General features: G+C 39.5%; 2 protein-coding genes across 7 annotated transcripts in view; one reads left to right on the top strand and one right to left on the bottom strand.

The window, feature by feature from the left end:
• SLX4IP (SLX4 interacting protein) overlaps positions 1–5,360 on the bottom strand; it is an 81,197-nt gene extending 75,837 nt beyond the window's left edge. For 2 of the 6 annotated variants that reach the window (XM_054062122.1, XM_054062123.1), the window contains exons 1-2: positions 5,186–5,357; positions 3,434–3,613 (exon numbers count right to left, since the gene is read on the bottom strand). The gene's annotated coding sequence lies outside the window, so the exon portion shown is untranslated. Of the gene's footprint in view, positions 1–3,433; positions 3,614–5,185 lie in introns of all 6 variants that reach the window. The other 4 variants (XM_054062125.1, XM_054062126.1, XM_054062121.1 and 1 more) reach the window with 3 other exon arrangements.
• A 2,895-nt stretch (positions 5,361–8,255) lies between these two features.
• Positions 8,256–13,289, top strand: LOC104055379 (MKKS centrosomal shuttling protein). Its single transcript, XM_009556492.2, has 4 exons — positions 8,256–9,246; positions 9,734–9,909; positions 10,606–10,716; positions 11,202–13,289. Exons 1-4 carry the CDS (start codon positions 8,256–8,258, stop codon positions 11,640–11,642), a joined length of 1,719 nt encoding a protein of 572 aa, XP_009554787.2. The 3' UTR covers positions 11,643–13,289.
• The last annotated feature ends 2,083 nt before the right edge of the window (positions 13,290–15,372 follow it).

The following is a 15,372-nucleotide window of genomic DNA, read 5'->3' as shown; positions in this document are numbered from 1 at the left end:
CCCAGGAATAAAAAAATTAACATACACAGACAACAGACAAGGAAGACACATGGATTGGACAGAAAAACAGATGAACAAAGGCCTCAGCATACTGGCAGAAGACAGAGTACACAAACAATACAATTCAAGCTTCAAAATCAAGAAAGAACAAGTGTCAGTAGCTGCTGCCTGCAACAGACAAAGTGCAACACAAACCACGTTGAGAACAGAGCTGCCTGGTATGCTCTAAAGTTTCTTAAAGAATTAGTCTCTTGGTAAGACAGACAGATCTGGTTCAATTTTTCAAGAGATTGTTCAGGAAAATAGAAAGAATGCAGGAAGACATATCCATTTCTCACTGCATACTTCAAGTTATTGTAAAGCACTGCAATAGAGCTGTCAAAATTCCAGGATACAAGTCAGGTTGGTGATACGTGTCTCTGTCAGGCACTACACTTAACACATTTCAAAATGCAGTTGTTACCCTTATTTAACTTGAAAAAAAATGCAAATCACAGATAATTCTGATCTTAAGATTCAACAGCAATCATTCTGAAATAAACACTTCTATGCAGTGCTTTTATTCCAAATATTCAAATGATGAGGTGCAAGATGTTTTAAAACAACTGGGTGAAAAAGTGAAAGTTACCAGGGCACAATTCCATACATCAGCTCAAGGAAAACTCTTGATTACTTCAATGACTTTTTCCTATATATCGTATCAATATCCAAGTAGTAAGAAACAGAAAGAGTAAAAGGATCATGAACAGTTAGAAGTAAAATGGTTGTTGCTGTAACCAGGTAAAAGAGAGCTTTAACTGAGAACCATTCCACAAGTAACTACAGAAAATAAACTGTAACATAGTTAATAAAATGTTTCAACTATCTCTGGAAAAAGCTCAAAGTTAGAGATTTTATCAGCTGCTCAATAACAGTAAACAAAGTTATGAAAAGCAAATGTAATTTTCAAACAACAGAGGTACAGACAGAAACTGGAATACAGCACCTCATGCCACACAACTGTCATTCTCCCTTACACAAAAGGGCCCCAGAAACTTTTCTATCTTATTGGAGTAAATTCTGTCAACTTTACCAATAGTAATTTTCAGAAATACAATGTGAGAAACAACGCTCTGGACCTCTTGGAACATCTTCATTCAATTCAATCAGGTAGTAAGGTGCTACTCTATAGAAGCAAACGTAGTAGGACAACGACAAGAAGAATCTTAGTAGGAGATAAAACTCAGAAATTCTTGGAAGAGCAGCTGCTAGTACTAGATCAAAAAGATGCTGAAGGGAAATGACAGCCACCAAGTGAAAACCAATTGTGCTTCTCTTGTTACTGATAACAATGTACAAGATCATATTCTTCATGTTCAAGAACTCCAAGGAAGGACCATCCAGCTCATCATGCAAAACCTGAAAGCTAACAGTAAGATCACAGAAATGTGAAGGCTGGAAAAGACCTCTAAGATCATCAAGTCCGACCATCAGCCCAAAACCACCATGCCTACTAAACTACCTCACAAAGTGCCACATCTACGCATCTTCTGAACACCTCCAGGAATGGTGACTTCACCACTTCCCTGGGCAGCCTGTTCTAATGCTTCACCACTCTTGCAGTAAAGAAATTTTTCCTAATATCCAATCTAAACCTCTCCTGGCACAACTTGAGGCCATTTCCTCTAATCCTATCACTTGTTAATTGGGAGAAGAGATCAACACCCACCTTGCTACAAGCTCCTTTCAGGTAGTTGTAAAGAGCAATAAGGTCTCCCTCAGCCTTAGGTCCCTGAGATACTCATAATCCCTGTGTTCCAGACCCTTCCCCAGCTTTGTTGCCCTTCTCTGGACAGGCTCCAGCACCTCAATGTCCAGACCTCTGAAAACATCACAAAACAGGGGCATGCGTGACTCATCAAACTATCTTTAAAAAAAAGCTGGTCTCTACAGCATTTTAGGACTGGGCTTTTAATTCAAATGCAAGTCTAGTATGCATAGATTTAATAATGAATCCTATCTCCTTCCTCAACCAAATCAAAAACCAAGTATCAATAATAGGGAAAAAGTAGGCAAGAAACAGCAAAAATCAGCAGAGGGTTAATGCTATTATCTCTTCTCCAAGCAGTCAGAATCATGACCTGAAGTTAGGAAATCCGTAGTAACAAATGTAATTTGCTGTGGAGCACACCATCAACTAAGAGCGCCTACAACAGCAACGGCAATATTGAACAAGCCTAACATCGACCCAGGATTAAATGTAACTTGGGATATGGTGGAATACAAGGTACTTTGCCATGTGTCAGGAATATATTTTACCTAGATTGTACATAATTTTTGAGCTGCATATGGCATACAATTCACAAATGTGCTGCAAGCCTGTGATCTCAAGAACAATGTTCAGACAGCTAATGTTTTATCATTAAACTTTACAGTAGCAATAGTATGAAGAAGAGTTGCAATAAAACATTCCAGAGCATCATCTCATCTCCAAATACTCATGCCCTGCTTGAGAACAAACAAAGCAGAGGGATGAATCAGTTGAACTATTCTGGCATCACCTCCTTTTTGTTACAAGTTGCCATCCAGAACAGTAATGTTGCAATAAGTCTGCTATTACTGATGTAAGAAGGACTGCTGGCAGACAGAAATCCTCCCCAAAACTAATTCACAAAATAATAGGGGGGGAATGTATGCACAAGAAAAGTTAACTATGGTTCAATTTGCTCTTCATGGGAATAAGCTGACTTTGGGAGTTTGCCGACTCCCCATTCTTTTCACTGACCATGTAGATAAGACAAAGGAAATAAAGCAGACAGAATAAGCGTAAGCAAACCCTTAGAAAACCAAAAAGAATAAATCTAATGTGCGAATCATGAGGAAAGTCACTGAACCACCACTAAAACATCAGAAAAAGAGGAAAACCACCCATAAATTGTACAAGAAAAAAAAGCCAGCAAGCCCCAAAATACTTTGCCACTTTCTGTGTTTAAAAAAAAAAAAACCAAAAAAAACCAAAAACAACCCACACAAATCCATTACAATTGCTACTATTTCATAACAAGAATCTACTTCGTGGAATGTGGTTATCTGTTGCATACTAATGTGAGCCTCTAAAGGGAACTGTACATAATCAATTGTGAAGATTAGCAAATGGGGCAGAAAAGCTCTCCTCAGTATAGTTTAAAAAAAACCAAACAATTCTTGATGTAGTATTTGTAGTCCTTCAACACTGAAATTTTCAAAAGACAGCCTGGACAAGGAAACATCATTCAGAACTAACCACACAAGTTCCCTGTAGCTTGAGTGACACGTGCTTTAAAAATAACATGGTACCTTTCTTTCCTAAATTTGATGCTAAGCAGAATGGTAGACACACAGCAGAAACCAGGAAACATGGCCTCCCAGACAGTGAGCTAAAGTGTTTTCTGCCAGCTGATGAGCAGCATCTTACCTTAGTAAAGAAGTAGCTTCCTATGGTGATGGAATTAGGAACTCAGTGGGAATGAGGAACTGAACACTCCTGGAACACACGCCCACTTGAAGATACAGTAGCTTCTAACACAACAGCTGCAAACTGTTCACATACTACCCACGTTTGGGTGCCTTTACCAAGTGTGGGAGATGTGGGCATCTGGAAGAGACAGAAACAAAACCACAAATGTTAAGTAACTAACTCTTTACAATAAGTTATTATTAACTACTTTTGTCGTTCAAAAATATCACAACATATTTGCTAACTTTCCAGTCCTTCAGTACTGGAGTGAAACACTGTCCAGTCCAGCTCCAAGACTCTTTCAGTCTGTTTCGGAGAGCTGATCCTAACATTAGGATGAGCAGTATAAGACTCAGCTCCTCATCTATTTTAGTAAAGTATTTCTAGTTCCAAAAAGATGTATCACAACCTTCACATTCTGCAGTTTCTTTTTTTTTAGGTCCATTGTTGCCAATTTCTCCACTTAACCTATGGAAACTACTCTTCCAAGACGTCATCATATTTTAGCCCGTTGTTACCCAAGTGCCCTCATTCAGTAACTGCCAGTTCACCCTTAAAGTTCATCAATTCATCAAAAACACTCCCCATTCACCACACAACTGCAGGGAACTAGAGCAGTGAGAGATCCTGAAGAACATCAGGGTGCTCATTACAAACAGGGGCTGACTATCAGCCTTCTGCATTGCACAATATAATTTTACTGAAATCAGGGCATGCTGGACCCAGCTGTTCCACAAAAGTTTAAAAATAATTGTTATACTGTAGAGATCAGGCATTAAAAACTCATCTTTTGGCTAATCATAAACTCTGCAACCACAGACATCAAAAACAAACCTATCTGCTAACATATGAATATAATCATATAATCACTTCATTGGAAAAGACCTTTGAGATCATCAAGCCCAACAATAGCTGTCCACTACTAAATCGTATCCCTAAGCACTTAGTATCTTGTCTTTTAAACATCTCCAGGGATGGTGACTCCACCACCTCCCTGGGCAGCCCCTGCCAGTGCTTGATAACCCTTTTGGTGACGATTTTTCCTAATCATAGAATAGTTCAGGTTGGAAAGGACCTTAAAGATCATTCAGTTCCAACTCCCCTGCCATGGGCCCGGACATGCCACTAGATCAGGCTGCCCAAGGCCCCATCCAACCTGGTCTTGAACACCTCCATGGATGGAGGCATCCACAACTTCCCTTGGCAACCTGTTCCAGTGCCTCACCACTCTCACGGTGAAGAAATTCTTTCTAATGTCTAGTCTAAATCTTCCCCTCTCCAGTTTATACCCGCTCCCCCTTCATCTTATCACCCCAAGCCTTTATGAATAGTCCCTCCCCAGCTTTTTTTTGTGGCCCCTTCAGGTACTGGAAGATCGCTATAAGATCTCCTCGGAGCCTTTTCTTTTCCAGGCTGAACAACCTCAACTCTTATCAGCCTGTCCTCATATGGCAGGTGCTCCAGCGCTCTGATAATCCTCAGAGCCCTCCTCTGGACCCGTTCCAACAGCTCCATATCCTTCATATCCTAATATCCAGTCAGAACACCGCCTGGTGCACTTGGTCGAAGAGACCAACACCCTCTTTTCAGGCAGTTGCGGGCAGTGACACGATCTCCCCTCAGCGTCCTCTTTCTCTAGGCTCAAACACAAAGCGTTCTCCACGAGAGCCAGGCGGCACCGCTGCCAGCCCAACTCCCCCCGGCCATCACCTCACGCGCTTCTCTAGGGAGGAAAGCAAGACCGAAGACCGCGGGGCGGCCGCTCCCCGCCAGAGCGGAGGGTCCTGGGCGGGCGGCACCAGTGCCGCCTGAGCCGCACGCGCCTCTAACGCTTCTAACGGCTCCTCTGCCCCCAAACAAGATGGCGGCCCCATAGGAGCTTCACCTCCCCTATCCAAAATGGCTGCCGGATCATAACCGCCTTACCCTGCCTTCCTTTTTCCCTGCCCGAACACAAAATGGCCGCCGGGGGCAGCCAATGGGAGGCTAGAGGGGGCGCGCCTCCGCGAGCCGCTTCCGGTGTGCGTGAGGCCGCGTCCTGCCGCGGCGGGTGTGGGGGTGGCCCTGGGGGCCGCGTCCTCCTCCTCTCGCTTCCCCTTGCTTCTTAGGGTGAGAGCCGAGGCGAGCGCTGGGGCTGCCTGAGGAGAAGCCTCAGGCGTCCCTTCTTCAGGCTTGCAGGGAGCTGTTCCCTGCGAGAGGGCGCTGGGTACGAGTTGCGGCCTGAGGAGACGGGTCCCTGCCCGCCCCTGGGCCACCACAGGGGGCCCGGGTCTCCTTGGCGCTTGTGCGCTGCGTGGGGTGAAGCTGTGGGATCTCCACGGGCTGTGGATGGGGGATTGGTAGGACGGGTTACTCCTGCAGGTGGGCAGGTGTAGAAACACTTGATCTGCTACTTATACCTTTTTAGCTGTTTAAACTTAAAAGTTATTTTGATACAAAGCCAGAGCAGACATACGCTTGTTTTCCTGTGATAGGTCGTTGAGTCCCCATCCCCGAAGGTGTTTAGAAGACGGGTAGATGGATGGCTTCGGGTTATGATTTGGTAATGGACGCGTACGGTTGGGCTTGATGATCTCAAAGGTCTTTTCCAACTTTGTGATCTTAAGATTCTCATTGAAATCCTGTGGGAAGTAGAAGTATAGGCATTTTCTTTAGATGAGGATGAATTTATTGAGTTTGTACTAATACTTCTGTAGCTTCTGAAAACTGCAGGGCTAAGGTAGCCAGGTGTAGCTGCTACTTTGTGCAACATAAAGCATTGCATCATGTTTAGCTTGTAAGTTAAAAGTTCCAGATTCTGTTGTGAGCTTGGTTAGTCATTGAATTTTATTAGTTTTGGGGGGAGGGAATGGTGTATTTTGAAACTGCTTTGTTTTAGACTTCAAATATTTACCATCTGAAGTGGTATCATTTGTAATTAAATATTAACATAAGAAAGTAACAAAGCCTTAAGATTTAGCAGCCAAAGCTTGAAGCAAATGCAGCAATTAACACTTCACGTTGTCTGAACTGAGGTTATTTTTATTGCGTTTCTTTTTTGAAGTTCATAAAGTGAGACTTTCTTGTGTCTTTTTGTGTTTTAATCATCTGCTGCACTGTAAAGATATTAGCATTCAGGTACATCTATTCTGTGCTATTATATACAGTAAAAAAAAAAGGATTTATAGAATATATGTAAAATAATAAATTATCTTTACCTAGGTAGATGCCAGTTTGCAATGGGTCTTAAAACCGTCTGGAAGAACTACAAAGTTCTGATTGTTATGGGAACTGGCCTTGGGCTGGTGCACTGGGGGTGGTTTCACATCAAATCCAGTCCTATTTTCCAAGTGAAGACAGAGGAATTTGTTCCAGAACCTGGGATTGTGGCATACGTGCTACAAAGTGAACACAAAAATAAAGAAGAATAGCGTTAGTGCTGTGTATTGTGGGTAAGTTGTGTAGTTAGTTGTATCTCTATCTTTGAGGCAGGAAATGAATCAGTTAAATGAGAATTTTTCTAACAGATACAGCCTTGCTCCTCTGACTTTAGTTTTCCAGAGTTTTATTTTTTGCAACTCAGTTAATCTGGTAGTCACATGGACCTGAAAACATACAGCATACATTTCAAAAACTACAGCTAAATCCTGTGTGATAGGATCAATTATTATAGATCTTAAAGATATTTAAATACCAACTCCAATAAATTCAAGGCAATGGTTCAACTTTTGTGGCTGGGCTGGGTCTGTAGGTGTCCTTTCAGGTTCAAAACTGCCCAGAAATAATTGTGACTTTACATAGCAACATATTCTGTGTTGTTATTGGGGATGATAACTACAATAGAAAACAAACAAAAGTATAAGAGAGGTCTAAACACCGTAGAGATTATGTAGAAACGTAAATAAATATCCCATCTAAATTTTGAAGTGTTCAAGATCTGAAAAAGTACCTTGAAATAAGAATTTTTTTCTTTCAGAGTCAGAAATTTGAAGCTGTTCGAATAGTAAAAGCCTTTGTTACTGAGATAGTTGCCTGGGAAGCAGTGGTCTGTGGTTCCATTCTTTTGTTTTGGAGTAGAAACAGTTTCACATCACTATAGTTTTGAAACTTCACACAATTCAAGGGCAGTTTATAGTGGCCCAGTACTTGCAGACCTACAGGTAAACCAGTGTATAAACTGGTGGTCAGAAGTGAAATTACTGACAGACATGTATAATTTGTGTATTATGTACTTGTATTATATCCAAAATTAAGAGGTTTTCTCATTTAAAAAGCATTATAGTTTGGTATTTGTCCTTATGTGAGTTCTTTTGTGAAAAATAAAATAGCAGTGCAAGCTATGCAATGTTGTCATATGATTATCGTAATATCTTTGTTTTTTATTGTAGGTCTTAACGGAAGAAGAGATGAGGAAAGCTAGCTGGAGTAAAAAGAACTTCCTGCTTGTGGCAGGACTGTCAATTATAGGTGTCCATTTTGGAAGCATGCTTGTAAACTTTGTTGCAAAGAAATCTGCTCGGTCACATTCAGAAGCTAAAAAGGAAAATCGTCATGAATGAAATAGCTTACTGCTGTCATTATGTACCAATCTCGCAACAGAATTTAATCTTCATTTTAAGAGAGAAGTGATAAGCAGAGACAGAAATGTCGTTGTTGTAGTGTATGTACCGTTTCACGTATAAAATAATTGGCTGCAAAAAAATAAATGTGCTGCTTTAAATTTTATAAGTGCTATGAATTATAGATCCAAGAAAAAAATGAAGTCTATTTTGTTGGAAAAAATTAAAATCTTGCTTTGAAAATGTCTCGTCTTGAAGCTAAAAAGCCTCCCTTATTTATTAGTGATCCTTTAACTAAAGATCTATTTATTCAGTCCCTGTCTCTGCTGAGCAGGATATTAAAATCTTGCTATGGTCCTGCTGGTAGGCTCAAACAGCTCCACAATGGGGTGGGAGGCTATGTTTGTACAACTTCACAGTCTTCAGCCATACTCGGTCGTCTGTCTGTCAGTCATCCCGTGTTAAGTGTTTTGACAGCCTCTGTACAGAACCACGTATCCCGCTTCAGTGACTGTGGTTTATTTACCGCTATTCTTTGCTGTAGTTTCATTGAAAACTTTAAAAGCCTAAGTGTTGCATCTTACACTGTCATTAAAATAAGCAGACACCTTCTGAGTTTGTGTATGGACTACCTCAAATCTGAGGCCTGTGGTTGCCGAGTATCCGTGGATTTTAGCAGTGTTGAGAGTCTTCTTTGCTTGGTACGTAGTGTATTAATAAGCAAACCTGCTTGTATGCTTAATAAAACAGAAATTGATCATCTTGCCACACTGGTTGTAAAGGCTTTTATATTTACTGTTCCTTGTCATGTGGAGACTAATGCAGTCTTAGGAAAGTGTGTAATAGTACCTGTGAAAAGTGGAAGGGTTGTAGATTCTACAGTTCTTCCTGGACTACTGATAGAAACACCAGAAATTCAATGGGCAAAACTCCTTACTGTTAAAAGAACTTGTTCAAACATGATCAAGATAGCACTTTTCAGTGTGTCCATGTCAGGAGACAGCTTCAGCCCTGAAGAAGGAACTATAACGGTCCATCATGGAATTTCTCTAGAAGCGTTAGAGCTGAATCAGTTGCTTGATGTAGGAAAGCAGCTGGTTAGTGATGAGGTTGGCCTTGTGGTGTGCCAGAAAGTTATCCATCCATCCTTGAAACAGTATCTGAAAGAGAACCATGTCATGGCTGTGGACAGAGCTGGGCTAAATCTGATGGAACCCCTGAGTCGGATGACAGGTAAGTGAGCTTTGTGCACTGAATTGTTCTTAATGTTCATCTCATAGTGAAAACCTGTCTAGGCTGGTGTAATTGCATAAGGAGTTTCTTAATTCTGTGTGTATCCTACTTTAGCAGCTAAGCAAGAGTTATTCTTTTCTAGTCGGAAAACCATTTTTAATGATGGCATACTGCACGTGATTACTGCTTGGTGCATGACAAGTATCCAATTATAGTAACTGTTTGCAAATACAGGTTATTTTTGAACTCTTATTTAATGAGAATAGAATGATTACCTTTTTTTTATCTTAAACTATCATTAAGTGGCACTTTAAAAAGGTTTTGGTTTCTGTTTCTGATTTCCTGTGTAGATAGAAACGTTACATGTTGAAGAACATATATAATCTGAAAAGCCAAGACGAAGAAAGTTCGTGCTTTATGAAATGCAACAGATAGCTTTTCTGATGACAGTAGTGCATAGTCTTCTCTGCTTTTCTTAATTGGACAGGTTCAAAGCCTATAGCTTCCATACAGTTGTTGTCTCCTGATTGTTACGGCAGTTTGGAAGATGTGCGTGTTGAGAGTTTCGCTTCAAAACATTTTGTACATCTAATTCCTAAGGACACCGTTGTCTGCAGCTTGATACTCTGTAACAGAAATGAAACAGCGTGGGAAGAATTGAAGGTAGACAAATCTTCTTGAATTCTTGAAAAGTCATGTTTTTCATGGAAAAACAATGAGAAATAGATACAGAGATTTTAGAAAAGTGATTTTTCAGTACATAAATGGAGTTGTATTAGAGATTGGTTATGCAGTTTCAAGAAAGCAATACAGAAGCATCCTAATTTCCAGAATTTCTCAATCCTGGAAGTGCTCATGTTTGTTTAATGCCTCTATTTTAATACAGGAAGTTGTTTAGAGACAGAAGCATTTTTCAGCTATTCTTGAGGCCAGTGCTGGATAAGCACTTTTTTTTCCCCATTACTTGGTATGTGAGAACATAAAGGAAAAAATTGCCCAGCAGAAGGCCAGCAGCAATACCTGCAGTGGTAGTCAGGTACAGTTTTGCATTGAGTAGTTGCTCTAGAAATGTCATTGATACCAACTGACTTGCTATATATAACCCTGATTTGCAAAAAGAAGGAATAAAATACAGCTTCTTTTATTTCTGCTTTTCCTTATTGACTGTGGACAGATAAATAGACAGTTTCTCATTAAGTGAACACGGGTTTGGAAGTCTCTCAGCGGCTTTATATTCACATGTAATTCAAGTTTATGAAATCTTTACCAGAAACTACTGAAAACTTATTCCAATAGTTTTTTCAGTGGGGGCAAATCCTATTAATCATGTGTCTAATGACAAATTCATACGTTTTTTAGCGTGCTTGTGAAACTGCAGAACATGTGTTACAGCTAACAGTCAAGGAACCTTTGGCATTATTAGGAGGTGGCTGTACAGAAACTCACCTGGCGTCGTACATCAGACACAAGGTATGTAAGACAATTTTTTTTTTTTTGAAGCTGCTTAATATGCTTAGAAACAAGAATTTATGTAGAAAAACTGCTACAGTTAAAACACTTGTCTTTTCTAGATTAGTGTTGCATTTTGCTGCCTAACTACTAATATAAACCAAAGGGGTCTATTTGAAGCACTCAATGCTAATTACATCTTTCAGACTTGTCAATATACTTGTTAATATTTCTTTAGGTATACTTGCTAAAAGTAAGTGCTTGATTTTTAAGTGTTGGATTGTGTAGAATTTTCATATTGAAAGATAATTGTGCAGAACTTGGTCTTGACTTGTCTACAGATCTTTCCAGTTGAGGAATAATCATCACGTGAACAAATTTTTTTAGTTAGGGCTGAACTATCTGATTTAAAAACCGAAGCAACAGTGTTATTTGTGTTTGATTAAAATTATATCAGTAAAACAATGTTCTAATTTTCTGTTTTCCTGATTTTTTTTTTTTTTTAGAGCTGTACTCTGTCCACCAGCACTTTTAAAGATATAGATTGTTCTCGGACACAATACCAATTGGTTGCTGATGGTTTTTGCCGTTCCCTGGAGTCTGTAGCTTGCTCTCTGAGTCATGATGATGGAGATATACTTACAGACATAGTTTATGGACACTGTTGGTTTGTTCCATCAGGTTTTCCCTCTGTTTCCAATTGGTCAGATTTAGTTTCAAAATGTGGCTGTGGGATCAATGGTAACACTGAGAACCTCAGCTGGAGGCTTTTGCAAGGCCAGTTTGCCTCCCATGTTATACAGGACTGCCCTAAAAAGCCTTCAGTAAAGGTTGCTGACTTTCTGACGGTGGACTGTTTTGCTGCAAAGTGTAGTGGCCTACAAGTTGCTCTGGAGACAGCTATTCTGATTTTGGATCTCTCATATGTAATTGAAGATCAAAATTAGCTCTGATCTTACGTGAATTATGATTGCACAGCAAGATACCTAATTGAAAGCAGAGCAATATATAACGTGTTAAGATACTTTAAATGGTTAGAATATGCACAACAAATTTTAAATCAAAGAGTTGACCATTAAGTACTCTTCTGATTGTTAATCTACATTGAAATAGTATTTTCAAGCATTTTCTAATCTTTGCCAACTGTTAAATGATTAGCCTAATACACAATGAATCATAGTAACATATGACTTGTGAGTATTCAAATTAACATATTCAGAAAAGTAAATGACACTTTGATATTCCCTCTGTGTTAAGCAAAGTTTTGGATGTTCACTCTGTATCATCTTCAAAGGAAGGGGAAAAATTGCTGAGAAAACATACATTATGGATTAGAATTCATGTAGTCTCAGTAAAAGCTTTACACATTCAAACCAGCTTTTGTATTGCAACAGCACTTTGTCACTGGTATTTTTAATTTTGTAGGTAAAAAAGATTTTCCTTAGTAAATATCTTGAGCTACTTGTTTTTAAATTTTATTCTGAAGATCTTATCAGCATATACTAGACAGTTTCTGTTTCTAAATGGCTGGAAGATATTAATTCATAGACAGAATTCATTTAGCAAGTTATTAAAATTCAACCTGGAGATCTTAAGGTAGCAGGTAGGTAATAGAAAATTTGAAAAGAAATGGCAGGCTGTGTGGAAAAAACTAATATGAAGTGGACCTTGATTGTCGTCTGTGGAATACAAAGCAGTTTATAAGCAATATTTTTATCATTTAAGCAAAGCTGCAAGCAGGAATGTCCCACTTACCATTCAATTAACTCTTTGACTGTACATAGCTTCTTTTTCTTTTAATGAAGTCAGGCTCAGGCTTGTTTTGATCTTTAAATAAGGCTGTGGACTGAGTGATCGAAACTTTTCTTATTTTCAGCTTGCATGCAAGATCAAAAGGGGTGTTACAGTTTCCTGCTTAAACTCATTTTCTTTGCCCCTTCTTCCTCTATTGTTTTCAGTCATGGGGGACAAATTGTTCATGGCATGCTTTTCCAAGCAAGAAAACATCCAAGTTAGTTATGGAGTAGTCTGCTTATTTGCTTCCTGGTCTCATAAGTTTTTAAGAGTAAGCAGTATAATTGTAGTATAAGTAGTAGAATTGTTTTGTATAACTTTGTTTTGAAATATGTGATTAAAACCAGATCTTTCCAGACCTTTTGTACAAAGTCCTTTAAGAGCATAAATAATTGTTTTCTCACTGAAAAAAATGAAGTTATTTTAAGTTCTTTATCTTTTTATGACCTGGAATGATTGCTTCAGTGCTATGAGACATCCTTTGGGAATTTGTAGAAGAATGTTACGAGGTTTGAGATGGAGGCTTTGCAAAGTTGGTTACTAAAAAGGCTGCTTTCATATCTTGTTCCTCCCATATACTGTGAACCACATGAAGGCGTCATGAATAATGAAGCCAAATAATGGTGTATATCTTAAGGCATAGAAGAATCTTGGTAATACATCTATTTATGAGTCTTTAACTTGGAGTGTTGAATTAGAGTATTTTACTTCCTGTAACAGCAGCTTGTTATGCAGTGCAAAAATGTTAAGTTTAGAGACTACAGCTGTGAAGTGAAAATTAAACCAATCTTTAAGTAGAAGTAGTTGCTAGCGTTCTTTTTTCTTGGCTTCTGAAGGTTGATTCACAGCTCACATAAAACTAGTTAGCTCCTATTCTACTCTCCCCCTCCCTCTGGTTTTTGAAAGTCACACATTAGAAAATAGTAAAAAACTTAAATATAGTTTTTGGTGAGTAGGTAAAAAGTCACTTATACCTGAATGAAAGATTTTCATCTATAGATAGATTTAATAACAATGACTGTTTGTCTCCCAGTGCAACTAAAAAGGATAAGTAAGCAGCTAGCACTGCTGCTTATGGGCAGTTCAGATACAGTTCTCAGTTGTGCTACAGTCTCCCTGGCCCTTTAGTAATTAGTGTTACCCTGTCTTTAATGGGTAACATAGGAGGAATGCAACATTGGATACAGTTTAAAATGCAAGTAAGCAGAATTTTGACTCTCACTCAAAGAGCAGCATAAAAATAAGTTTGCTGAACTCCTATGTTTCCTGACAAAACTTAAGTGCAAAAATGATGGTTTTCTCTGCTTTGTTTTGAGATTGACAAAATTAAATATCCCCATTTGGAAGTCCTATGAGAAGCCACTATGGTTTTATTCTTGCTCCCCTCGGAATTTAAAGCTTGCTTAGTAGGAAAAATTTGCATTACACAAGCATTATTAAGAAACCTGTGTTTTCTGATCATGACCTCAGTCATGTCTGTTGACGTTCACAGGTTGCCCAGAGGCTATTCATTTCAATTTTAGTAATTCTGCTGGTAAAGCACAAGAAGTAAGAACATCGATCTCCAGCCTTCTCAGCTGTGTTAGTGCTCCAGGCCTAGCAGGAGCAAAAAGAAGTGCTGATGCTACATCATTCAGGTCAGCATATTTAAGTAAGATGCCAGTTAAATATAGTTGCTCCTCAGTTCAGTGTTTCAGTTATCATTTGATATTTAAAACTTCAAAGTGAAGAAGACCTGAAAATGCTGATTAGTTTAGAGATCTTTATTATTTCTATTATTGCGTCCTATTTCAAGTAAACCTACTATTAAAAGTTACTGTTTTGGCATTGGGAAAGAATGCAGAACACCTGTTTTTCACTGATTCTGCTACTGGTTTGTAAATTTGTGGAGTCACTCAGAGCCATATCTGAAGTCATCTTCTGTCTGGTTTTCTATCTATAAAATGGGAACAAAGAAAACTCTACGTAAGGCATGGAGGTTCATGGGTGAAGAGTCCTAAGTAAGATCCAGGTATAAAGTGACTACTTACTGCACAAGAACAAAGAAATAGATAATTCAAAACAAACTCAAATCCTTACTAAAGTACTCTAGTAATTTCTTTAAGGGGACTTTGGCCAGGATTTATGTGTACTCCTTAAACTAGCCTGCTAGATAAAACTCCATTTTTTCCCCTGTTTATGGAACCTGAATGCATTTTCTATGAACAGCATATTGCTGTTGCTAACAGTAATCATAGGATCATAGAATAGTTTGCGTTGGAAGGGACCTTAAAGATCACCTAGTTTCAACCCCCCTGCCATGGACAGGGACACGTCGCACTAGATCAGGCTGTTCAAGGCCCCATCCAACCTGGCCTTGAACACCTCCAGGGATGGGGCATCCACAAACTCTCTGGGCAACTTGTTCCAGTGCCTCACCACCCTCGTAGTGAAGAAATTCTTCCTTATGTCTTTTCTAAATCTGCCCCTCTCCAGTTTATACCCATTGCCCCTTGTCCTATCACTACAAGCCTTTGTAAACAGTCCCTCTCCAGCTTTGTTGTAGCCCCTTCAGGTATTGGAGGTCGCTATAAGATCTCTTCGGAGCCTTCTCTTCTCCAGGCTGAACAACCCCAACACTCTCAGCCTGTCCTTGTATGGAAGATGCACCAGCCCTCAGATCATCTTTGTAGGCCTCCTGTGGACCCGTTCCAACAGCTCCATATCCTTCTTATGTTGAGGATTCCAGTACTGGGCACAATACTCCAGGTGGGGTCTCACAAGAGAGGAATAGAAGTGCAGAATCCCCTCCCTCGACCTGCTGGCTATGCTTCTTTTGATGCAGCCGAGGATACACAGTTGGCTGCCTGGGCTGCGAGCGCACATTGCCAGCTCATGTTGAGC

Source organism: Cuculus canorus, chromosome 3 (assembly GCF_017976375.1).
Source record: "Cuculus canorus isolate bCucCan1 chromosome 3, bCucCan1.pri, whole genome shotgun sequence".
Lineage (NCBI taxonomy): Eukaryota > Metazoa > Chordata > Aves > Cuculiformes > Cuculidae > Cuculus > Cuculus canorus.
This window is presented reverse-complemented; position numbering and strand designations above follow the sequence as displayed.